The 27,506-nt window shown below is 38.9% G+C and overlaps 1 protein-coding gene across 1 annotated transcript; it reads left to right on the forward strand.

The window, feature by feature from the left end:
- The first annotated feature begins 288 nt into the window (after nt 1-288).
- LOC132131014 (complement factor B-like) lies at nt 289-8,377 on the forward strand. Its single transcript, XM_059542966.1, has 18 exons — nt 289-411; nt 975-1,163; nt 1,257-1,442; nt 1,611-1,784; nt 3,890-3,985; nt 4,089-4,222; nt 4,453-4,594; nt 4,760-4,891; nt 5,059-5,151; nt 5,274-5,411; nt 5,545-5,651; nt 5,796-5,928; nt 6,014-6,152; nt 6,242-6,321; nt 7,269-7,369; nt 7,572-7,701; nt 7,863-7,912; nt 8,069-8,377. The coding sequence occupies exons 1-18, from the start codon at nt 297-299 to the stop codon at nt 8,237-8,239; spliced, it is 2,310 nt and encodes a 769-aa protein (XP_059398949.1). The 5' UTR covers nt 289-296; the 3' UTR covers nt 8,240-8,377.
- The last annotated feature ends 19,129 nt before the right edge of the window (nt 8,378-27,506 follow it).

Below are 27,506 nucleotides of genomic sequence, written 5' to 3' on the forward strand. Positions count from 1 at the left end.
ACACATCATAAAAGCGGCATATGTCTCCTTTAAAATTTTTCCCCATTTCCTTTTCCCTTATTTCATACATTGTCAAAGTCTGTCAACCAACCTCCTACTGCATACTGAATTACATTTCAGAATAAAATAAAGAATTTCTCAGAACCAGTTTTAAAGTCATTTCTAAGATCATTTTAAGATCAATCATGTTTAGAGTCCATGCATGAAGAAGATCAAGTGAGTTTTACCTCAACAAATTGTTTGACAGATTAGTGCATGACTATAGTCACTTCCTCTGTTTACCTTGCTCTATAAATATGTGGGCTTCCTCGGTTGTTGTTCATTTGCTGTGTGAACCTGACAAGAACATCATGGAGGGTGAACCATGGCTGAATCTATTTCTGCTTGCAATACTGTGTCCTCTCGTAACTGGTATGTCTTTTGGATTTTGATTTAACCAGAAATATAAATATAAACTTCTGTTTTGCTTTTTAAATGAAAAACTGATTTGAGGCAACTTTAATGCATTAAATTATTAATTTATTTTCATTTTAAAAGAGCAGTAATTTACATTTAATCGTCTGTAGTCCAAAGCAATAATCCAACATTAGTCTGTGGACAATTTATTGTGGTGTTTACACATTATATTAAAACATCATGTTTCTTTTTTAGTGTAGCATTTTTGAATCTGTAGCACAATTAATTTGATAAATAAAATGTAATGTAATGACACTGATGGTACCAAAAAATTAAAATAAATTGTACAGTTGGCTCTTCTTTAGACTATTAAAATTTTCTTCACACTGAGGAAAACTGTTATTTTGAGAACTGTTCACTGAAAGATTATTTCAATCCAGAATGGTTTTTCTATGAACATGTGAAAAACCCTTTTGGAATCTTTTCAATTTTTTTAAGAGTTTACATTTTGGGTTCTTTACATTGAACTTCCGCAACACCATTTTCTTTCCCATCTGGTTCTCTGATATTTCTTGTAGGTGCACCGTCCTTTATTCCATGCCCTGATGAAAATCTCAGTATTAGTGGGGGGAATTTTGCTTTCTCAGAAGATGGGAGCACTGTAAAATACAGCTGTTCAGAAGGCTATTACCCAACTGTTAGAATCCGTCTCTGTGTTAGGGGGAGATGGAACCCATTGCCCAAAAAAAAACTCCCAGAGTGCCAGAGTAAGCAAAACATTATCAGACAAATAAGATCATTCATAATTGAAAACACAACACAGGTTACTCACACACACATGCAAAAATCCTTTATTTCAGAAATCACATGTCCTGATCCTCGCGGATTTGAAAATGGAGAGGTGTATCCATATCAGAGGCAGTATTTTGTGAACGACACAACCAACTACTCATGTAATTCTGGCTATGATTTCCGTGGCTCGGGGACTCGTGTTTGCCAGGTGAATGGGAAATGGAGTGGAGGCACACCAGTCTGTGGAAGAAACTGTGAGTGGGAAGTCTCTCTATGCTGTTTAGTGCAATAATAAACAAACAAACAACAATATTAAATTGACAATTTAAGCACTTTTAGAAGAATATAAGCATAGATTGTGTCACAATTCGCTTTTCTTAATTTCTCATTCACTTTCTTTGTCTGTTCCTCTTTTCAAACAGCTGATTACTGTCCTGATCCTGGGATTCCTGCCGGCTGTACAAGAGAAGGCCACAGGTTTAATATAGACGACAAAGTCACGTACCGTTGTGAAAATAAATTTACTCTGATTGGTTCCAAAGAGCGAGTCTGTCAGGAGAATAGCCAGTGGTCAGGAACAGAGCCACAGTGTTACGGTCAGTGTTGGGAAGGTTACTTTGGAAATGTAATAGGTTACAGATTACAAGTTACCTTATTTAAAATGTAATAGTAGTGTAACTTTTTTAATTACTTTAATAAAGTAATGTAACTAATTACTTTTGAGTACATTTTGATTACTTTTATAAATTTCTAATGAATATTAATTTGCAACTGTTAATCATCTTCAACCATTTTACACCATGCAGGTTTAACCTTACAGTAGAGCTCAATACTGTCAGACTTTCACCATCCTTCATCACTTAAATTAAGATGATCACATTTGAACACATCCACCACACAATCAGACTTTACTTAGAGATTGATCTGAAGTTCAATGCAGATTTAAAATCAAAAGAAATAGTTTATAGATACTGTTTTTGAAACCAAATCTTTGCATAACTAAAGGCATCTAACTGCATCTAACAATGGTTTGGGGAAAAATAGTTAATAAAAAAATAAAAGCATATACATCAACTCAAATACGGTTATCTAATAAGCATGTGTCCTATTTTGTGTACTAAACTCCTGAAACATTGGTGTCTTTTTGAAACACTGCTGTCTCTTTGTATATGATATGATGATAGTTTCTCAAAATAAGTAAAAAATGCTCATGAAGTGACTGTTCTAGAGATTCATTTCCATGAGGGGCGGACTGGGAAAAAATAGGCTGGGAAATCTCCCACTCATACACCCACAACCCATTCTGAAACATGGACAACCCTATTATTATTTTTTTGGACCTGACATGAAAAAGATTTGAATCCTTAGGTTGGGGGACTTTGCAACGTAATTAAGAGTTCTCTCCTGAACTGCACCTTCACTTCCATTATCCATCCATCTCTCTCATGACTTTAATACTGAAGATTTTTATTTGACTTTTACCATGTTTTGTAAGTGCAATTTTGTTTTTTTGGCAAATTAATTACCACTTGTATTTATTTTTACTACAAATTCCATAGTTAAACCACGGTTAGTGCCATACCATAGGCTATATTAATTTTCCTAAGGGTTGTGTTTTTGTATCCACTAGCTCTCCCTAAACCTATGATAACATATGATGATTTGTCTGCTAACTTACTACTGTAACATTACAATAGATAATAATGACGTCGTTTATACAGTATTTTGAGTGATTGCGAGCAATGTGCTGCTGCTTGACTAAGTAAACAAAGACAAAACTACATTAGCATATTTACAGATGAAACTGACCTGCACCTGAAACCCTGAACAGAAGTGTCGCTTCTCTACTCCAGCTGTGCGCTTACACAGTTCACTCGGGTCTCTCTCTCTCGCATTGATTACTCGGAGTCTGATCCAAACCGTTCGGCGGAGGCGCGGAGAGCGCGCGAGCCCAACCATTGCCAGTCACGACTAACCGATTCATGATTTATTAGAGATTTAATTATCGAATGGCGGATTTGGAAATAATCGCTTTAGTATATTCGGCCTGCAATTATACAATAACAATATTAAAGTAGAAGGCCAAATCGTCTGCCAGGCCACCGGGAATAGTCCCGGTTCTCCCGATGTCCAGTCAGCGCCTGATTTCCACAGACACGCAGAATGTGCAGGATTCATATTCAGTCTTTTTGCGGCTTAATATTCACAGACATCAGTCCATATCGGGTTTTGATTCAAGTGTACTGACCTACTTTTGATTTATTCGTCCAATATGTGGCATATTGCGTCCGCGTTATAGGCTGAATTCCATTTTTATGACTGGATTCTACGAATGTGTTTTCCGCGTCTCGGAGATTATGGGCCATATGTCTTAGTGCAATTTGGGAAAGAAATAAGCTGTATGTGGATGTGTGTAAATATTCAAATGTAATCCTCTTTGTAATCATTACAATTTTCACAAGTAACTGTAATTTAATTACTCATTTTTTCTTAGTAACTGTAACTGATTACTGTTACATTTATTTTGTAATTAAATTACGTAACGCCGTTACATGTAACTAGTTACTCCCCAACACTGGTTACGGTAAACCTTTCACCTTCCTTGTTTGAAGTGCAATGCACTAACTGAAAAGTATCATTCAAAGCTGAACTGAAAAGTACAATTCAGCTTTGCTAATGTTGTTTTTTTGTGTAAATACAGCTGATTTCACATATGACAGCCCAGAGGAAGCATCGGAGGGTTTCAGCAGTTCTCTAAAGTCCAGTCTAGCGGTTTCTCAACAACATGAAGGAACAGGTAGTCTTTTGCAACTCATTTGCCTTCTTCCTGTGCAAGACAATATTTAGTCTTAGGTTACCACTAAGTTTTTTTAGATAAAACCTGTTCTCTGTGTTTTCAGATCAGTATGGAAAGAAAATACATGTGACTAAAGGGGGAAAACTTGACATCTACATTGCTCTGGATGCATCTGCCAGCATAAAAAAAGTTGACTTACAAAAGGCAAAAGGTGTAATTAAAACACTTATCGAAAAGGTATATGAAATAGTATGTTGATAACACAGTCACACCCTTTCAACTGACTGAACCCTTTTAGCTATCTATTCTTTAGCTAGCTATTCTTTGATATTTCTGCCTAATTATGTCTCATTACTAGCACACTATTAGTGTCCCTTCAAAATCTCGTCTCTTAATGTAATGTTTTATATTCCTAATGAAGCTCTATGAATCTAATGAAAACTTGACCCTATGTTCATTACCGACAGATCAGTTATTACGAGGTCTCCCCAAATTATGAGATCCTGATTTTTGCCACAGACGTTACACGGATAGTCTCCATGAGGGACTTCAAGAGCGAGCAAATAAATAATCTGTTAGAAATTCTTAAAAGACTGGAGGATTATAACAGTAAGTGTTTGGTTTAGATTGTTTAGATTTTAATCCGATTTAAAGGTCATTCATACGGCAAAAATGGAAATACGTTTGTTTGGTGTTGGTCAGCCTGCGAGTAAAATGTCTGATACCATATCTTTAAGGACATATTTTAATATTTCACCGATTTGTGACTAACAGGTAAAGGTGAACGATCAGGAACTAATATCGCTCTGGCATATAAGAGCATTTTAGAAAGTATGCAAATCGAGCAGCTGAACAACAAAGAGGACTTCAAGCAGACCCAACATATCGTCATCATGTTCACTGATGGTATTAGTGATAACCATGTTTATTGCTATATTGATTTGATTTTTTTTGATAAATAAATAAAATAATAATAGTTATAATGATTATACTTGTTGGTTAGCACTGCATCTGTTTAAGTGTCTTTTGTTCTTGATGTAAACAAAGGATCACTTTTATTATTCGTTCTTTAGGTCAGGCGAACATGGGTGGTAATCCAAGACCATGGGTGGACCAGATCAAAGAACTTGTAAAACAAAATACTCCTTCAGGGGAGGAAAATCTTGGTGAGCAAAGACATGAATGATCTTTGACATTCAGCAAATCTTCAAATACAGCTCAATTGCATTTAATAACTCAGTTCCTTTTTTTCCTTTAATTATCAGTGATATCATTTTTTTTTGTACAGAGCTGTATGTGTTTGGGATGGGAGATAATGTGAATGCTGAGAGCATTAATGATTTGAAGACTGACAGGGGAAATGAGAAGTTTTTCTTCAAGCTTGAGAACTTGACACGATTGCAGCAGACATTTGATGAAATGATTGGTAATTCCTTATGTCTGTTTTCCATTTAGAAACATGTGCTTTGTTTAGGCTGGGTAAAAATATAATGTTAAGTTAATTATTGTCCTCCATGTCTTTTTTGTTTCTCATGTTATTCTTGCTTACCCTTGATCAGATGAGGGCTCCAGTGTAGCATTATGTGGACTTTACAGAGATTATGACGATGGAGATGATTCCCACAAACGTTATAAATACCCCTGGTTGGCAAAGATCACTGTGGCTGTGGGTATCTCTATCCTTGTCTTATTTCTATATTATTAAAAAATAAGTGGACAAATAAATGGCTTAGCATCACCATGCTAGTTCATCATTTCATGTTAAAAACGTCTACTTGTTGAATTAGTCCTTTCTCTGATGCTTCTGCAGCGCAGCAATGGAAAAATGTCAAATTGCATAGGGTCATTAGTCACCTCAAGCTTTATCCTGACAGCGGCTCACTGCTTCAGGTTTGAGGACACACCTGATAGAATAACTCTTGATTTGGGTTCAGATAATAAAGGTAATATTGCATGATTTAGAATACGGGCCTTTTTAATATGTAATGGTGCAAATCTCATCAGTGGTGTTTCCTTTTCTCTTCTTAGGAATAAAAGTGAAAAATTATATGCTTCATCCTCGCTATGACGTTGCAGCAAAAAAGAAAATGGGAATACCTGAATATTATGAATTTGATGTGGCTCTTATTCAGTTGGAGGAACCTGTAATTATAGGAATCGATCTTCGGTGAGGAGTGTAGGAGTGCATCGTTTTATGCTACTAAAAAGTTTTAAAATAGTTTATTGAATTAATGTAAATTGTATATGTCTCTACAGAACAATATGCATCCCCTGCACCAAGGAAACAAGTGGAGCTCTGAAACTTTCAGATAGAGAAGGAACATGCAGAAAACATCGTGAGTTACAAACAGATATGTCTGTCAGAAATGTTGCATGTTAGTCACATGTATAAATTTAGGGTAAGATGACACAACCACATTTTTTTTTCTTTTGACCATGGACAGCACAAAATCTCATCTCAGAACTTTTGATGAATTACTGTGCTCTTTGATCTGAATATCAAAATTAGTGAGATTTAGTCAGCTGAAACAGTTTGGGGGTTAAAAGGTCCAGGTCTTTGGAAAATAGTAATCTATTACATCACATGGAAACACTTTCCAGTAAGGTTCATTAGTTAACTACTTTAGTTAACATGAACTAAGCATGAGCATTACTTCTACAGCAGATATTAATCATAGTTCAACATTTACTAATGCATTATTAAAATCAAAAGTTCTGCTTGTTAACATTAGTTCATACACTGTGAATGAAAATGAACTAACAATAAACAACTGTTAACTAACATTAACATAGATTAATAAATACTGTAATAAATGTATTGTTCATTGTTCGTTCATGTTAGTTAATACACTAACATTAACTAAAGGAACCTTATTGGGAAGTGTCACACATTATATTATATTATAATTTTTAAATTATAAAATTATAATTAAATTAAATTATACCCTTGATTTGGCCCAGAAGGCCCCAAGTGTGCTTAACTTAATCCTAATTGTTTGAAGTCATTCAATTTAATAGTTTTGCTATTATGATAAATCTTCAAATAAATATGATCAGTTACATATGTAAATATTCATATACCTGTAATAAACTATAGAGTAAATTTAACTTTCAGATGAATCTCTTTTACTGGGATTCTGCTTTATCTGGTATCATTTATTCAGTTATTAAAGTTGTTTTAATATTTTACATTATCGAGTGGCAGTACAGAATATGTATATTATTTACATCTAAAGACTTGCATTGCTAAAATGAAACATACATTTTAACTGTGTTTTTACAGAGGAAGAGCTAATGAGTGGAGAAACTGTGAAAGCTTCTTTCATGTCTGTCGTGGAAAATAACATTGAAAATAAACTAATTACAATCAAGCAGGGAAAATGGGTAATGATATGTGGTGGAAACGGTCTTCTTCTCCTTTATATTTTTATTCATCTGTGGTTTCATTATGTTTTTACAGTTTTTAATCTCAAAGAACTCAAAAGAGCAATTAACTAAAAAAAAAAAAAAAAAGTAATTAAATGCATCCTTTGCTCAACAGTTATGAATTTCTTTTGTCCAAAACTGATACGTCCCTTTTCTTCAGAGGGATGCTTGTGTTGAAGATGCCAAAAAAGCTAAAGGAATTAATGCGACAAATGCCAAAGATATTGTTACAGATAATTTTCTGTGCAGCGGTGGTACTGAACCTACTGCGGATGATGTTGCATGCAAAGGTAAGTTGGATTTTTCAAGAGGACATAATATTTGGCAGTAATCTACCATATATGATGCTATTAAAATCACCATAAAATGTCATATCTTTAGTATCATTATCCTTAATAAATGGAATTTGACACAAGATCTAAACTCATAATGTTGTGCATATCATCAACAGGTGACTCTGGAGGGGCCACTTATGTGGTTCCAGGTAATCGACTAGTCCAGGTGAGTTTTTTTAATAATTTGTAGTTTGATGATTGCTTTTAACAGCACACTGAGCTATTTCAAATCATGCATCCCTCTTCAGAAGACTAAATTGTTGTTATTTATGTCTAATTTGAGAAATGTTTGTTTTAATAATATCTGAATAATCTTGGACAGGTTGGTATCGTTAGCTGGGGAGTGGAGGACGTGTGCAAGGACACCAGGAAGCCTAAACCTGGTTCATACACCAGAGATTACCATACAAATCTGTTCAGTGCAGAAGTACGTGAATTCCTTAAACGCTACCTAGCAGATGAGAAACTGGGAACCCCTCTTACATTCCTGTGAACACTGTGTTTAACAGTATTCTATTTGCCTGCTCAGAAACATTGTGCACATCTCTCAGTTAACTCAAAATGTATTTTCCTGCTTTGGAATTTGTAAGAAATGTGACATAATAAAAGCATTGTGAAATAATAAAAATATTTTTTTTTGCATTATTATTAATGTGTTTTTAATAATTTTAAGAATTAACTTTTTTATCCAGTGCATGTAATCAAATGTGGTTAATTAACATATTCAATGCAATCATGAACAACACTTTTCATGAGTGGGCTACAAAATAAAGCTTGAAACTTAATTTCAGTTGATTTAATTGTTTTGCACAATAAAACAGGGTTATATACAAACATATAATAACACTTTTTATGTTTTTTTCCCTTTATTTGATAAAAATACAGTAAAACAGTGAAATATTATTACAATAAAAATGAAAAGTTTTTTATTTATTCTAATTTATTTTGTCCCTGTAATGCAAAGCTGGATTTTCAGCATCATTAGCCTACTTCAGTCTTCAGTGTCACATGATTCTTCAGAAATCATTCTAAAATGCTAATTTGGTGCTTAATTCTTCAATTATTATTGGTGTTAGTTCTTATTATTGTCAGTGTTGACAAGAATAATGTGGAAAGCATGCTTAATGTGGAAAATAAAATTTTTCACAATTCTTTGATGAATAAAGTTCAAGGAACACAGCATTTATTTAAAACAGAAATAATATGTAACACTATAAATGCTGAATAAAAGTATTATTTTGTTTAACTTACCCTATTATTATTTTACCCTAAACATTTGAAGCAGCACAACTCTTTTCAATAAATGTTTCTTGAGCACATCAGAGTATTAGAATAATTCCCGAAGCAATTATAATGTTATTTTTAAAAACACGTTTCATTGCTTTTGATAACAAATAAGTTAAAATGGTCCGAGAACATGGGACTATTCGTTAAGACGAACTATTCCTGGTGGAAGAGGTTAAATGTAGAGCACTTGAAGCTCTCTCACTGGAGTGGTTGCCATATGGAATGAGGAAAGCCGATCTGATGTTTACAGCAGACAGACTTGATTATCACAGCCTTAAATCATTAATAAAAAGCATTTGCCATGTCTTCTGTTTCCCAGGAGTGGTTATATGCTGATTTATGAGGCTTAGAATTTCCTTACAAAATTCAATCCTTTTTTAATAGCAGTAGGAGTTTATATTTGCCCAAGTATGGTGGCACAGCAACACAACAGAGTGTGAGTGTTTTCAAACCCAGTGCATAGAAATTAGTTCATATGCAGAGATGAAGTAACGTTAGCAAGTCTTCCTGTGCTCTTGTAGTTTAGTCTCCAGTTCAAAATGGCTTGATGCTCACTATGACCCAGTCGCCAATCTATACACATTTTTCTCTTGCATTGGTGAGTCACTGTTGCATGAACTTGCACATTTACTTACTTGTCTGCAGTCGAACCTGCAACCACCAATCTCACCAGCTCATACTCCCTGTTCATTTCAACAGCTCTTTCAGATTTGCATGGAGATGGTGAGAATAAGGTGAGATGGTGTGTTTGTGCCATTGTAAGTGCGCTTAACTTAATGTGAACCAAAACACCAATATTCTTCAAAATAGCTACTTTTATGTTCCACAGAACAAAGAAAGCCATGCATGGTCAAGTCAATACAGGTCAATGACATGACACTAACTTTTTATCCATATCAAATGGAGTTTATTTGAAAATAAGTAAAATGTGCAGCTTGTACAAATAATGACCTAAAATGCCTTTAATATCGGTTTAAAAATGTTAATTTTGATCTTTCTTGGGGGCAGTAAAGTAAATAAAAAATGTCAAGGTGATACAACTCTCCTAGTATCATAATGAAGAAATAATAATCCCTAATAGAATTAAAATAAATTAATTACATTTTTGGAAGAAAAAAAAATAACAAAACTGCTCTTTTACATTTGAAAAACTTTTTTTTCCAGCAGATCAAAGTTAAATGTATGCAACCAACATAAAAAAAAAAAAAAAAAACATACAACTGGAAATGATATCACTGAGAAGACCCATACAGCTGCAATATTATCTTTTATCTGATGATTCATTGCATTTCTTGCGTAAATTATTCAGGTTCCTCATGCTTGAGCCACAGGAAATGGAGAATTTTGTTCTTCACAAAGAACAGCCTATACTTAGACAGGTGCCTATATCTACATATATGCAATGACTAACACATAGACAAAAAACTAAAGCACAAATGCACAAACTCTTTGTTTGTCTCAGACAGTCATTACCTGTATAGGGATGTTGAAGAAGAACATGGCAGATGAGGACGCAGTTAGCTGCCTGGTGATTGGCACAGAGAACGGTGATGTTTACATATTAGATCCAGAGGCCTTTACCATCCTCTACAAGGTCAGCACATTTACCCATGTTTCATATGTGCTTGTTACACACTATGTTCTTCTATGAGCTTTTGGCTTTATCATCAGTATCATCAGAACATCTGTTACTTACTTAAAAAAAAAAAAACGTAAATATATAAATATATGAGCTGAGAACGTTTGCTGGTTAAAGCCATGCAAATGTGTTGTAAAGGTTTTTTATAAAAGCAAAATGTAATTTACAATACAGTTCATTAAACATTAAAGATGATTTATCTGTAAAATAGGAAGTTTAAATTATTTATTTACCAACTTTATTGAAAATCCTCCTTAAAGCATTTTTTCCTACAGTTTGAAATTTTCTGAAACAGTGGGACATAAAGAGATGTTTGTTGAAATCATGTGACTTGGTCAGTAAGATACATGCTAAGTATTGTTTCGAAACTAAAGACTTCATTATAGAGATCATTATCACTAATGCAAATCGCTTTCCTGCAGTGTTTAGGACCATTCACACAAAGAACCTTAAAATTTTAGTTATCATATACTAATTCCATTAGAATAGTCCACGATACACATATATTGATAATGACACAAGAACCGTATAATTGGAATTTTTGATTTTTTTTTCCCAGCTCATGAATGATGAATACATTGAAAGTCAATCCACCTGACTTTAAAGAGGAGCATTTAAAAGGCAGCAGACAACATAACCGCAATGTGCATATGTAATCCACAAAATGTTATCATCGTTAGGTGGATGTAAATATGTGGGTGAATATCTAGTTATCATTCTTGATGTGAACAGGTGTGGTGGCTAAGGCCACACTTGTAATAAGAATTGGGCTAGTTTATTTAAATTGTTGTAGACTTCTAATTCATTTCTTTGTGGGATAAATTGGTTTTTGTTTAAGGGATTAATTGTTTGTTTATAAATTTTATATATTTATTTTGTCTCCCTAATATTTACCCAAAACATTTAGTGTTAGTTGTGCATGTTGTCTCTTATGTGCACATTGAAGATCAAAGAGCGACATAATTAATTACTAGAGTGCGCACTAGTGATTGAATAAAACCACAGCTACACAAGATATGGGTTATTTTCTTTAATTAGTTGAAGCATTGAGTATCTTACCCGTGGTTCTGCCAGGATCCATGACTGCAGCATGGAACCAAGGTTTGTAATTAAGAGCGCAGCATTTCCTGATGTCCAAGGGTTGGATTGTTTGTTAATTGTAAGATTGTTATAATAAAGGGCATTCTTTCCATTTTATTTTATTATTGCTTTATGGTGAATGGAATTTAATGTTTATAGTTTATTTGTGTATATATTATACTTTTCTTTTTCATTTAGGTTTGATGTACGGATTGAATCCCCCTGTAATTATAAAATGGTTTGCTCTGTTTTTTTTTAAAGGGTGTGATTTGTCTAGGGCTGAGTCAGTTCTGGTGAGGGATCCCTAGAGAAACATCTGAGGCCCAGAACGCAGTAGCATGTTGATTTTATTTATCAGTTTGCCCCCCCCCCCCTTTTCCTTTCTTTTCTTTTGTTTTCCTCACATTTTCTTGCACTATTGTGAAAAGTATATGAGTGTGGCAGTTAATAAAATGTAATTTTGAAGATTCTATGAATGCCTCCTGAAGATTTTATGGAAGAACCCTGATAACAGGCAATGAAGAAGTCTTTTTTTTTTAACAAAGGTCAGACCTCATGTTATAATGTAGATTTAAATTAATCTATTACTTTTTTAATGTTTTTTTAACAAAAAACATTGGTAAAATAGTAAAATATATATTTGGGAGTCTTAGACCTTTCCAACTATATAGAGTTTGTCAAGATTAGATTCGATTTAATTGTAATATAGTGAAGTAAATTTTGGTGTCCCGTAGGGTGACAGTTAAAGGGTTAAAGTCAGTTACAAATAATGTAGACAATTTGAATCAGAAAAGTGAGACTGATTATCTCTTGGCTAACTGCTAGTTGGTCAAACTAGTTCTTAACACAGGGGTTTTCAAACATTTTGGAGCCAGGGACCCCTTACAGGGGAGAGGATTTCCAAGGTCCCCCTCATAATTATAACAGTGTTTAAGGCTAAATTTTAACGTGGGTAGGAGGAATGAACATAAAAAACTTATATTAATTTATAATTGATACATTTCAGAAACATATAAGTTGCATCTGTGTGTACATCACATTTTACTATTACTTTCAGAAATAATTTAAATACTGCATGGGTCTAAATAAAACAAATGTTAGGGGAAAAATATATATATAATATTATAGTGCTGTACACATGGTTTTGAATTGACTTTGAATTCGATGCATTGGCAACTGTCTCAGATTGCGTCTTTGATTCACACTGCACGACTGTCACCGTTGTGAACGAGCATCGATTTACCTCAGATTTCGGGCATTTGTTGGCGATTTTGCAAAACATGTTGATGAGTGAATATCAGGGCTAAAATCCAGCTACTTGTGGAAACAGCAGTGAAAATGTGTTTTATAAAAATAAAATAAATAAATGCCTGTTTTCTCACCCTCCGGCAGAAACATAAATCAATGCCTATGGTTATGTCCATCACAAACTAAACTAAAGCCATGCTCACACTGTGCGATTAAAAAAAAAAAAAACACTGTGGAATGTCAGTTGTCAGACTATGGCCCAATCCCTATTCTATTTTATACCCCTCCGCCTACCCCTTCCCCTTGTCCCTTGAAACAGAGTGTCAAGGGGTAGGGGAGAAAATATTCCCCTAAGGATTGGGACACCACTACCATGACGTCACACGCCATCATTCGTCGTCTAGCTCTTACAATACACACATATACTGCTGTGCTGGTGTGCATTAGAGCCTTTAATTATCGTTCTGTATTAATGAGCTGCTTACTGACACACACACATATTGGAAATCGCGCAGCTCACACATCGAGGAGAAAGTAAACTTGTCAACACTGCCCCACGACTTTTACTAAATACAGTTTAAATACTGAATCGCTACATTATATTTTCCAGCAGCGAGAGGATATAATCGCTGTTTTTAAGTAAAATCACTCTAAAAAGATAAACGGACAGACAGGAATACACGCAACTTCCATTTCTCTTTCTCTCTTTCTCTCTTTCTCTCTCTCTCTCTCTCTCTTTCCCTCTCGGATAGGCAATATTTGAGAAAATGGTTTAGCGATATCTAATTATTGGGGGGATTAGTCTTCAGCAGTTATCGCCCTGATCAGACATATGCTGTGGCACAATCATGCAGTCTGTAATGATATGACGTTAGCAAATATTAGCGATTTTTGCAAACATTTCTTTGAGTTACATGAGCGTTACTATGAACTCACAACTGAATGTAACATAAAACAAATGATTAGGTTTCGTTAAAATCTTTATTTACGCCAACATAGCTTACATTTATGTGTCTTTTTGTTCGCTGTAGCAGCCATGTTGCCGAGATAATTCATACCCCTTCGTTTGAAGTGTGGTCCCGAAAAATCTTTGTTTGAAGGGCTATCTTGCCCTTCCCCTTACCCCTGCCCCTCCAAACAAAACAGAATCGAGACACTCCTACCCCTTCAGGTGAATGCGCGAAACGGAGGGGTAGGGGAAAGGGGAAGGGCTAAGGGGTAGAATTGGGATTGGGCCTATATGACAGTAAAGACACGTTAAAAATGGGTGCGCACAAGAAAACTACAAGAAAAAAAATAAATTTACATTACGGATTTCTACATTATCAACCTACACACGTTCAGCGACCACTAAATGCATTGCACGAGGGGCTGTAATGTTGATTATCATTAAAAGTATATGAATGGCAGCAATACTGGCTTTTTAAAGAAGAATAGTGCAAGCAGCACTACACACCCACATGAAAACAGCGGGGGTAACCTGTGTTTATAGCAAAGGCAATATATAATAAATTCAGTGAGCGGAGGATGGGAATGCCGAAGTTTATGCACTTAGAAGAAATCTGATCATGGCTTGCCTTGAAAAACGGAGACAGTTTAATGTTCATCGTATGAGAAGTCACACTGCAGGCTGTGCACCAAATCTTCTGACATCTGACAATTTAAAGGAACACTCCACCGTTTTTTGAAATAGGGCTTATTCACATTATTTCCTACATTTAGATAGGTGGGCAAATGCATTTTTGTGTCAGTGCATGCATTGTTTTAGCTTGACTGGGTCGGCGTTAGCTTAGCTTAGCACAATGAATGGAATCCTTTGTTGCCAGCTAGCATGGCCTGAGTAAAAGTGATCAAAAAAAAAAAAACCCCACCTAATTACTTCTTGTGGCCTGCGTATTCACAACGAGTACAAATAGCGATCCAGATTAACACTAGGCGATTTCCTAGGCAGATATTGACTTGGGACTATATTATGGGGAAGCACAGGCGAAGCACTGCTACTTCGGAGCAGAGATATCACGCAACACATGAAATCCCACGAATTCCGTCAACATACCGGCGTGCAACGCGTCAAAAAAAACAGAAGAAGAAAAACATACCGGCGTGACCTGCACCGAGTGTCTTCGCTTTTGGATGATTTATTTTGAGAAGTTACAGCAAACATGGTTATTACCTGCATAGCAAAAGGTTGTGAGAACAAGCAAAGGACATACACGAATGTAATGTTTCAAAGAATTCCACCTAATGTGGAACTGAGAAATAAATGGCTAGCAGCTCTGGAGATCTGTAGTTCAACGCCTCTCAACAAAATAAAGCAGTATCATGTTTGCGAAGAACATTTTGCACCAGAGGACTACTTTGAAAACACAGGAAGAACAAAGTGCACATGTAAGTTGTCTTTTATTTCTCTTCCTATATAACCTATATTGCCTGTGAAAACATCAACTCTATGTGAATACAGCTATAATATGGGTCGATCTATACATGCGTCATGATTAAAATAATCACTTACTCTGTGGACAGCTGTCCATTGGCGTGGGGCGTTTTTTCCAGTTCACTTTGTCACACCGGAAAAAAAATCGAGTACTGCAGAATGGATCAGCGCCGTGAAATCCTCTGTAGATGTGACACAACTTCGGGCACGCTCATCTTGATCTGACGTGTTGAGCCTGGTCATCAATGGCAAAAACATGTCCCACTCTCTACAGCATAGACACTCTATTTTGGTCGGCATAGATTGGCATATTCCCCCACATTCACACCACCAGTTCATGTTGGCTCTCATCACGAGCAATCGCAACCTCCTCCTCCTGTCGTTCTATTTCCAAAGCACGCAGCTCGTCTTCTGTAAACTCTGGTTCAAATAGGTATGGTTCTGGTTCTTGACTGTCTGAGAAGTCACCCTCTTCGTCTCTCTCAAAATCAGCCATGTTCATCGCCATTCGTGTACTGTAAGGAAAATAGTCAGGCAGCTACTATTCACGCCGGTATGTTGACGGAAGTCGTGGGATTTCATGTGTTGCGTGATATCTCTGCGCCGAAGTAGCAGTGCTTCGCCTAAGCAGCAGTGCTTCGCCTGTGCTTCCCCATAATATAGTCCCAAGTCAATATCTGCCTAGGAAATTGCCTAGTGTTAATCTGGATCGCTATTTGTACTCGTTGTGAATACGCAGGCCACAAGAAGTAATTAGGTGGGTTTTTTAAATTTTTTTGATCACTTTTACTCAGGCCATGCTAGCTGGCAACAAAGGATTCCATTCATTGTGCTAAGCTAAGCTAACGCCGACCCAGTCAAACTAAAACAATGCATGCACTGACGCAAAAATGCATTTGCCCACCTATCTAAATGTAGGAAATAATGTGAATAAGCCCTATTTCAAAAAATGGTGGAGTGTTCCTTTAACCTCCTTCCTTTAACGAAATTCTGGTTGTCGGTGAACATGTCAAACCAGAGATCAAAGACTACAGATTTTAGCCTAGGATTATAGGAATCTTTAAGGATTTTCTAAATTTATCTCAGATGACCAAATCATGGCCAAAATTGCACAGTGTGAGCCGGGCTTTACTTACTAAAAACTGAAACTTACCCATGCATGTGTGCTCGCAAACCTATTATTCGGCATATGCGGACAGGCCCAACTGAAGAACTGGAGATGCTGAGGCCATGAGACCCACCCGCATGCCTCTGAGTCTGAGAGGAGCGAGCGCTGCGTCCATGCACCTCGTAAACGTACGAGGAGCTACGGACAAGCCGAACGGCAGGACTGTAAACTGGTATGCCTGGCCCTCGAAGGCGAATCTCAAATATCGCCTGTGACTTGACGCTATCTGTATTTGAAAATACGCGTCCTTCAGATCTATTGACATGAACTAGTCTCCTCTGCAAATATGCGCGAGGAGTTTCCTGGTCGTAAGCATTCTGAAACTGTGTTTCACCAATGCCTTGTTCAGCTGTCTTAGATCCAGTATGGAATTCAAAGGTACAGCACGCACATCCAAAAACTTTAAAACTGGGTGCTGGGCAGACAAGTAGTTGCAAAGGTAAACAATGAGTCCGCACACCAGAAAATGCTCCTTAGAAATTTAATGGTTGCTCACCACGTGTAACGTTTCGGGCACAAGCCCTTCATCAGACATGAAAACAAGTGGGGAGACACACCTCCATATATACAGCCATGCATGATCACATGATCACATACATCCATGATTAATCACATGACCAATCAAGTAAATTGCAATTACAACAGGAAAACAGATATATATACATAAACCGACATTTGTAATACAAAAAATATATTAAGTGGCTAAGAAAAGCCTGCAGTGCTTGAAGCATAGCCTAGAAAGTTTTTTTTTTTTTTAAATGTCTCTACCACTGTAGGCAGTCGTAATAGATGAGCAAGAATGTAGATACATAAGGGCTACCACAAAAGTGTGTTACATATATCAAGTCAGCAAAACAATATTTACAATATTAACAAAATTACAGAAGTTATTTACAGAAATGGCCTCAGGTCAAAGTCTTCATTCAACCCTTTTGGAGCTAAAGTGTCCAGGGTATAGATCCAGAATGCTTCTCTTTTGAGTAGCAGACAATTAACATCTCCTCCGCGGGGGGGCTGTTTCACAAGTTCAATGCCGCAATATCTGAGAGAGGAAACGTTATGAGAGGTTTGTGAAAAATGCACCGCTACTGGACTTTTGATGTCATGGTTGCGAATATTTGATCTGTGTTCTGAAATTCTTGTTTTCAGTGACCTGGTCGTTTTACCAACATATGCCAAGCCGCATGGGCATTTAAGTAAATAGATAACATTCTTCGTGTTACAGGTGATCACACCTTTGATGTCATAGAGTTTTCCAGTGCATGGGTGATTGAAGGTGGTAGTTTTATGTGTGAAGTTGCATTGAGGGCAATTACCACATCTGTAATTCCCGAAGGGAATAGACTGCAAAAAATGTGGTGGAGTCAATGGTGAAAGTTGCGCTCTCACCAACATGTTTTTGAGATTAGGTGCTCTCTTGTACACAATGCGGGGTAATGTAGTAAAGCATTTAAGTGCTGGATCAGAGTCAATAATATGCCAATGTTTTTTAATGATGGATTCGAAATCTCTGCCAAGAGGTGAGTATTGGACAATGCAGTTAACTCTAGACTCAGAAGTTCTGGATCTAATTTTGCGGAGACAATCAGTTTGCGATATATTTTCAAAGCGATTACGTGCTTGGGTAATCCATTCAAGTTTTTTATTGTCTCTGTTGGAAATGTTTTTCTAAATCAGCTGCCTGGGCTTGGAAATCACTATCAGAACTACAGATCCGGCGAATGCGACTAAACTGAGACAAAGGCAGACTCCTCTTGAGTGGAATAGGGTGAAAAGAATCTCCATGAAGAATAGAATTTCTGTCAGTGCTTTTTCAGTACAGGTTGGATCCCAGTCTGTTCAAGTCTCTGTAAACAAGGATATCTAAAAAGTTCATCCTGTGCTTGTCATATTCCATTGTGAATTTCAAATGGCAACTGTTAGCATTGATAAACTCATGGAACTGTTTTAACTGAGTCTCAGAACCGGTCCAACTGAAAAAAATATCATCTATGTACCTCCTCCAGTTGGAAATTGAGGGTAGGTGTGGGTTGCATAGTTGATTCAGGATGATTTCCTTTTCAAGCAGTCCGCAGTATAGGGACGCAAAACTTGGGGCCATTTTAGCTCCCATGCTCGTGCCTGACACCTGGAGATAAAAGTCAGAGCCAAAAAGAAAATAATTGGATGTAAGCACAATTTCTATGAGATCCACAATACAGGAAGTGCTAGGTGTGCAGCTCAAGCGCTGATTTAAAAAAGAATTCTACTGCCTTTAGCCCCCCTTCAAAGGGTACATTGGTGTAAAGAGACTCAATGTCCATGGTCACCAGGATGCAATGTTCATCAGATAATTGAATAGATTGAATCATATTAATGAATTCCATAGAGTCTTTGACATAGGATGGAAGAGAAGTGACGAGTGGTTGGAGAAAATGATCCACGAATGCTGCAATTTTCTCTGTTAGAGACCCAATGGCTGCCACAATGGGCCGTCCTGGGGGTACATTTTTGTAGGTTCTGTGGATTTTGGGGAGAGTGTACAAAACTGGAGTGACAGGAAAGTCTACTACCATGAAAGCATGTTCTTGTTTTGTAATTTCTCCAATTTGTAGGAGGGAATCCAACTTCCCCCTTATACGCTGTTTGAACTCCTGTGTGGGATTACGATTGAGTTTATTATAGAAGATCGTATTGCTCAACTGTCTCTGAATTTCCATATCATATGCTGTCCGGTCCATGATGACAATAGCACCACCCTTATCTGCACTTTGGATCACCACTGACTTATCGTTTTTTATAGAGTTCAATTCCATCCTCTGATCCTTAGACAAGTTATTGGCTACCCTGTAATCCCTCTTTTTGCCTAATAAGAGGGAAACATCCTTCTCCACTAGTCTGCAGTAAATATCTATTGATGCATTTCTTTTATGAGGGGGAATAAAGGCGCTTTTACCTCAAAAAGGAGTCCTTGGTCCAGCAGAAAGCCTGGAGCTTAATTCACTCTCCCGTTCAAACACCACTGTTAAGTCATCTGGTTCTTCAGTACCTTCCGTCACAGTGACAGCAGAATTGGAAGGAAACTTATTATGGTTACTGAAAAATTCTTTGAGTCTCAACGTTCGAAAAAATTTATGAAAGTCTACAATTGTATCGAAATCTCGACAATGTGTGGTGGGAACAAAAGAGAGCCCTTTACTTAAAGCAGTCAGACAAGTGTCAGATAGTGGTTTGCTAGATAGATTGATCACATTTAGTACCTGTTCCGTTTCTGTGTCTGGCGTGTCCGATATGGCTCTCTGGTGGGAGGCGCTCTTCCCTCGCCTGCATTTTTTCTTGCTCCTGTATATGGAGGTTTTGGTTCGTTTCTTCTCACGTTGCCTAAAAAAGAGCCACTAGTCTGAGAGTAAGTGCTAGACTCTGAGTCATATTCCAGGTCTGTTGTTGACTGAGGCGGATTATCATTCCGGATGTTGTGTCTTGTGTACTTTCCGCGTGCGTTGCCACTCTCAGGCCTGGATCCACGACTTCTCCACGGAGGCGGGTTTCTCCATTGATAGATTCTCCCACTATCGTAATCAGCAGCGTCTCTCTCAAATTTCTTTTTCTTCGAAGCCGTGATTTCTTTGACTAGATCATTTTTGTGATATTCACAATCATCAAGGAGCTGTTTGTATTTATCTGGGTCTGTGTGCTCGCTCTCTAGTTGTTGTTTGACTCTAGTTATCTCCTCGCGCACTATCGCAAGATTGGTAGAAGCTTCCTGGATGGTTAGAGCCATTAGGTCAAAAGAGCATTTGTTAAGTATTTCGCTCCAACGATCACAGAATGTATCCTTGTCTTTACTAATAATAGGACCTTTATTGATCCTGAGGCCCCTAGGGATTCTCTTTGCCCGCATGTAGTCGCTGAGCATAACAGCATGTAAATACAAGCGTGTCTCTCTTTCTTGTAATTTCTCCAGTGTTCTAGACGACACTCCAGCAGGTTCTAATGTTGAGCTGCTGAAGAGTGAGTCTTTAAAGATGATTCGTGAGTAATCTTCTCGAGAGAACTCAAAAATGGATCCGGATCCATAGTCTAGATAGTGTTGATTAACTGCACCAATGTGGTAACTTGAATTCAGGAGTCATAAAAGAAGTGCTGTGCCGGTCAAAATATGTGCACTAGAATTCAAAGGTACAGTACGCACATCCAAAAACTTTAAAACTGGGTGCTGGGCAGACAAGTAGTTGCAAAGGTAAACAATGAGTCCGCACACCAGAAAATGCTCCTTAGAAATTTAATGGTTGCTCACCACGTGTAACGTTTCGGGCACAAGCCCTTCATCAGACATGAAAACAAGTGGGGAGACACACCTCCATATATACAGCCATGCATGATCACATGATCACATACATCCATGATTAATCACATGACCAATCAAGTAAATTGCAATTACAACAGGAAAACAGATATATATATATATAAACCCTCATTTGTAATACAAAAAATATATTAAGTGGCTAAGAAAAGGCCTGCAGTGCTTGAAGCATAGCCTAGAAAGTTTTTTTTTAAAATGTCTCTACCACTGTAGGCAGTCGTAATAGATGAGCAAGAATGTAGATACATAAGGGGTACCACAAAAGTGTGTTACATATATCAAGTCAGCAAAACAATATGTACAATATTAACAAAATTACAGAAGTTATTTACAGAAATGGCCTCAGGTCAAAGTCTTCATTCAACCCTTTTGGAGCTAAAGTGTCCAGGGTATAGATCCAGAATGCTTCTCTTTTGAGTAGCAGACAATTAACATCTCCTCCGCGGGGGGGCTGTTTCACAAGTTCAATGCCGCAATATCTGAGAGAGGAAACGTTATGAGAGGTTTGTGAAAAATGCACCTACTGGACTTTTGATGTCATGGTTGCGAATATTTGATCTGTGTTCTGAAATTCTTGTTTTCAGTGGCCTGGTCGTTTTACCAACATAGGCCAAGCCGCATGGGCATTTAAGTAAATAGATAACATTCTTCGTGTTACAGGTGATCACACCTTTGATGTCATAGAGTTTTCCAGTGCATGGGTGATTGAAGGTGGTAGTTTTATGTGTGAAGTTGCATTGAGGGCAATTACCACATCTGTAATTCCCAAAGGGAATAGACTGCAAAAAATGTGGTGGAGTCAATGGTGAAAGATGCGCTGATGAAGGGCTTGTGCCCGAAACGTTACACGTGGTGAGCACCCATTAAATTTCTAAGGAGCATTTTCTGGTGTGCGGACTCATTGTTTACCTTAGATCCAGTATGGGCCTGAGACCCCCGTCTTTCTTGGGCACTAGAAAGTATCTGCTGTACAGCCCCCCCTCGCTTTGAGCTTGAGACACAGGCTCTACAGCCCCTTTGCTCAATAGTTTTGATATTTCGGCCCGAAGTATGTGTGCCACTTCTGTTTTGACCGCAGTTTCGACGCGCTAAAAAGCGCGGAGGGCATCGAAAAAAACTGTAGCGAGTAGCCTCTCTTTATAATGTCTAGCGCCCAATCCGGAACCCCTGGAAGCGCTAAACATGCGTCTGGATGAACGGCTAGGGGTTGGATGCAAAGCGCGCTCTGTTGCTGGGCAACGGCAGCGCTTCGATGCGCTCTAACATGGGCGTTAAGCCTGTGACATTTGAGGCAGGGAGCGCGCTGATCACAGCGGGCCGATCGCTCGTCCTCGACCCCCCCCACGGTGCTTAACCGAGTGAGGGAGGGCTGAGCGGGTCCCGTGGGACTCGTGCTGTCTGTGAGTAATTGTGGGCTGTAAGCGTGCACATTTACTGCTTTAGACTCGCTGTCTGCCTGGGCAGAACGAACGTGCACGGGTTTTGTTTTTACAGAAACCACATGACGCGTGTGACATAGTGTTTGTGGGCACTGAGGAGTGGGCACGTTTACTATGCAGTGCGCGCGATCGACTTGAGTCGCTTTTATGGGCGCGAGCCCTGTGTGAAGGGCTGTGCTTATATGTGGAGATGGGCACTGAGCAGTGGGCATCGTCACTACATTTATAGCACCATCGGCCATGGCAGGGACACCAGAAATTACACCCTTTTCGGGAAATATCTGGGTAGCCGTGATAACGGTTTTTGTGTGCAGGCAAGCAGGCAACCGTACAGGCTTGCGCATTGCAAAAGACGCAGAGACAGTCACAATCCCTGGAACTGAAGCTTGGGTGAGAGTTCGGCCGCGGCGACTCGTACACCGGCGCTTTCCTAGGATGGCTTCGGGGCTTCCGGCCTCACCGTAATCCTCTGCCGTGGTCCCCGCGGCGCGGGGCGACGGCCGGTAGAGCGAGAACGGGGTCTCGAGCTGCGTTGCTGAAGCTGTTGTGATAACAGCTTTTGTGTGCAGGCAAGTGGGCAACTGTGCAGGCTTGCGCGTTGCAGAAAACGCTGAGACAGTCACAATTCCTGGAACTGAAACAGCGGCAAGCTTGGGTGAGAGCTCGGCCACAGCAGAGCTCGTACACCAGCGCTTCGATGAAGGAGCAGGAGGCGGGGGGTGTGGCTGAGAGCTTTGCGAGGCCGGTCTAGCACGACTCGCTGCAGAACCGGAGCGCTTGCCATGTCTGAGAGCGTCAGCCCTAGATGCCTCTCAGCCACCGTAGCGGAAGCCATAACTCGTCCCATGGCTTGTGCAGCAGATTTAGTAGCGAAGCACTCCTAAAATCCGCGAGACAGATAGCTTCAGGTCCCATCTCGTCCAGTTTACAGAGGAGATCACCCTGGAATATCTGCAGCCATCGTGTGTAGTGCAGACGCAGCCTGCTCAGCAGCAGAAAAGATTTGCGTGAGCAGAGATGACGTCATGCGGCAGGGTTTAGATGGCAACACCGCTTTCGTCCGCCGTCCAGCAGAGGGCGGGCAAAGGTGCGTCCCTATCGCCTGTTCCACCGGCGGAAGTGACTGGTAGTTCCTGTTTTTAGCATCATCCAGTGCGGAGAATGCTAGTGAGACAGACGAACGAGTTCGCGCTGAATATGGAGCGTTCCAAGCCTTTGCCACCTCTTCGTGAAGCTCAGGAAGAAATGAGGCGGGCTTTGAGAAGTACGCTCATCCGAAAGGAAACTACCATCCAGCCGGGAACGAGGGGGGGGGGGGCGCTGGTGCAACCCACTCGAGGCCGAGACTCGTCGCGGCCAGCGTGAGCACTCGCCTCGGCTCTTTCTGGATGTCAGCTCGTTTGCTGGGCTTCTGAGCAGAAGGCGCGAGATCCCCGGAGCTCACACAGCCCTCACTGCCCGAAGCTAGCAGAGAGCACGTGTCCTCTTCCCCCAACGCGGTCCTGAGATCGACTTCCTCGGACAACGCGCCGGCAAACAGCGGGCGCTGCCCACCGGGAAGCGATGCAGGGGAGGCCGGTGAAGCAGGGCGAACCGGCGAGCTCGGTTGAGTTGGAGGCGGTTCCGGTAAATGCTGGGAGCGGCGCTTTTTACGGAGGATGCGGAGGATGCAGGCTCGGAGAAGAATGCCAGGCGAGTCCTCAGAGTCACCATTGGCAACAGCTCGCAGTGAGGGCATCCGCCGTCAGCGAGCGCTGCATGATCCTCACTCAGGCAGGAGACACAGATGACGTATCGGTCTCCCTCGCTGAGTGGGGCTCTGATGAGCCGCAGGAAGGCATCTTAAAAAAGACGCAAGCTCTTTTACGAGTGTGTGTCACAGGGCGAACACACACAAGGATATAAAAGGATATAGGCGCCGGAGAGCGCAGCAGGAACGGCAGTGGAAGGCAGCGAAGGCCAGCAGCTTCAGAAGTGGCTCGTCCCGCTGAGATGCTTATCAGACGGCGCTTGCTTCCTTTGTGATCCAACGATGTGTGAGCTTCGCTGACGAGATGAAAAATCAGGTGAGTCAGCCTTTTCGAGCTCCTTTTATAGGGTTGGGCCACACCCGTTTCGGCGGGAAGTGGCATGAAGGGCGCGATGCGCCCTTATTTGTCTGATGTTGCATCAGCCTGCGCTCGATAGGCTGTGCAGTTGCCGCAGAGCAGCCAATGAGCGAGCGAGCCGTCTCGCCTATGGCTGTGTACTGCTGCAAATGCGCTTTACAAAAATTCAAAATTAAGGATAATTTTTTGCTTCAGTATTTCATGAAAAGAGACTTTTCCCGTAGCGTCTTAGCTAAGACGCAGTACGAGAGAACTCTCGTAAGAGAACTGAAATTGGTATGCTGTTCAGAGTGTTTTTAGGGGAGAAAGTAAGTCGTAGAAAACTTTCCTGGTAAAGCCACATCTCAAAATTTCAGCTGAGAAAATTTTACATATTATATGCATATTATATACACTACCAGTCAAAAGTTAGGAATAATATTTTTTATGCTTAGGCCTGCGTTTATTTAATAAAAAGTGCAGTAAAAACAGTAATGTTGTAAAACAGTATTACAATTTATAATGACTGTTTTCTGATTATTTTATTTGAAATGCACTTTATTCTTGTGAATTTTGCATACATTTTGCAACCAAAACTTGAAAAAACTTCAGAAATCATCTAATCTCTAATATGCTTATTTGATGCTCAATTATTATCAGTTATTATAGGTATTCAATTATTAATAAGGGTTCTCTTATTATCAAAAAACTTTATTTTCTTCTTAATAATTTTGTGGAAATCAAGATACATTTTCAGGGTTCTTGTTCTAAAGAACAGAATAAAAATATTCTGTATCACTATAAAAAAATCTTTCTCACACCAAAATCTGAATGAAAGTGTATTATGGTATCCATAAAAATGTTGATCAGCAAAACTAATTTCACCATTGATAATAAGGAATAAATTGCATATTAAAATAAATTCAAATAGAAAAGTTTTTTTTATTTCATTGTAACAATTTACAATATTGCTATTTTACTGTATTTCACATCAAATAAACCTGAAAGTTGAGATCGTGGTTGTCTTTTTCCATGCAGCCATGCACAGAGCTTTTCAGATGGACCTGAGCAGGCTACATCCCACTGCAGCACGGGCCTATGTCAAGGCCCTGGAGTCCAGCCTCACACCCATGTCAGCGAGCCTGACCGAGCCGCTCAAGATGAACGCTGTGGTGAGTTGAGCAATTCTGAATGTGCCAACAAGATGACACTGGACGGCTGATACCAACCTCAACGTCTGCTTCCTGTTTCTGCACAGGTTCAAGGGTTGGGCCCATCCTTTAAGCTTACACTGAACATCCAGAACACTGCAGCGTGCCGTCCAGTCATGAAACTAGCAATCATTTTTCTGTACGATGAAAATTTGAACAGCATGAGGGCGGCCTTTTTCAAGATGACCTCAGTTGAGCAGTTTAATTGATAATATTCTTTTTTGATATAAGCAAATTCTTTTAATGTGTAATGTTTTACTGATTACAGTGAATCGTTGTGTGTCTGTAGATCCCCCTACTGGTACCAGGGATGAATTACCCCATTGACACTTTTGTGGAGTGCTTGAGTGACAAAGGGATTTCTGACATCATCAAAGTGAGCCTCTCACCCTATATCTTTGATAATAAAACAGTGTTTCTCTAAAATGCAGTGGCATACATTTTCTATTCACAATAAAATTTGCTCAGTCTCTTGCTTGAAGCTGAAAATCCTATGAACATTCACCAACAAAGATGGGTTCTGCCACTGGTGCCATCGCAAAAAATAGGAGCATGACAACCCTGTACATTCCCATGATGCACAACATAAATGTTTATTACAGTACAACAAACCCTGGATGAAGCCAAGCAGCTGTTTAATGTTACGTTTCTGATTGCTGGTGTTTGTGCTGAGGGAAGGAAAGTGCTCCTCTCCTCACCGCCCACATCAACATGCCTGTGAGTGAAGGACTTGCACTGAACTGAGAGCGAGTCAGACACATCTAGTTAAGCTTCACAGGCATCTTCAACTATTGCTATGCTTCTAGCAGCAGTTAGGCTTCTCCACAGAGGTGCTTAGAAGGGAGAGCCTTACATCACGGGAGAAAAGAGAAGCTTGCGCTGGCCCAATAGCTGGTGCTTCCTGTAGCTTAGATCAGGATTGAGGGAGGCATGTCCTCATAGGTAATATCTCTGTACCTTTTAATGGCTAGTGATGGAGCATTTGACTGATAGCTGCGAGGCCTAGCGCTCCATAGGTCATTTAGTTTGGATGAAAGAGACATTCTGATGTTTTATTTGTCAATACTGTCCAATCCTGCCTTAGCAACTTCACTATATTATCAGACAAGCTTTTGCTCTTCTTTTCTGTATATCTGTGGAATTGTTTAGATAATTTCTGTACAATTATCCTTAAAATTATCTGGGTTTACAGGTAATGTAATAGTGACATGGTACTCAAAAAGGACACACACACACACACACACACACACACAGCATATTTTTCCCTTTTCTGAATCTGTGAGCATTAGTAACCAAAGAGGGCAGAACTTAGAGAAAGGTCAGTTCATTCTCTATTTGAGTTATACTCTTACTTTTTTACACAACAGTGTCGTAAGTTAAAATATTCTTTGGCTCAGATTCTTTTTTGTCTAAATACTGCCTGCATGCACGTAAACTTTATATACACAACCATTTAGAAGTTTGGAGTCCCTCATGCTCATCAAGACTGTATTTATTTGATCGATAGAAATATAGAAAACGATAATATTAAGAAATATTATTAGAATTTAAATGATCTATAATATATTATTCCATTTTAAAATAATTTAAAATGTAATTTACTCCTGTGATGGCAAAGCTGAATTTTCAGCATCATAACTCCAGTCTTCGGTGTCACATGATCTTTCAGAAATCATTCTAAATTCGTGCTTAAGGAATATTTCTATTATTATGAATGCTGAACATTGTTTTTTGGATTCTTTGATGAATATAAGTTTTAAAAACAGCATTTATTTGAAATAGAAATAACATGCAATGTCAGAAATGGCTTAATTTTTTACTTTTG

This window comes from Carassius carassius, chromosome 47, assembly GCF_963082965.1.
Source record: "Carassius carassius chromosome 47, fCarCar2.1, whole genome shotgun sequence".
Lineage (NCBI taxonomy): Eukaryota > Metazoa > Chordata > Actinopteri > Cypriniformes > Cyprinidae > Carassius > Carassius carassius.

Coding starts and splice junctions, on each gene's coding strand:
- LOC132131014 (XM_059542966.1), top strand. CDS start 297: ATGTGGGCTTCCTCGGTTGTTGTTCATTTGCTGTGTGAACCTGACAAG. Junction 1,785..3,889: donor AACAGAGCCACAGTGTTACG/GTCAGTGTTGGG, acceptor GTGTAAATACAG/CTGATTTCACATATGACAGC. Junction 3,986..4,088: donor TCAACAACATGAAGGAACAG/GTAGTCTTTTGC, acceptor CTGTGTTTTCAG/ATCAGTATGGAAAGAAAATA.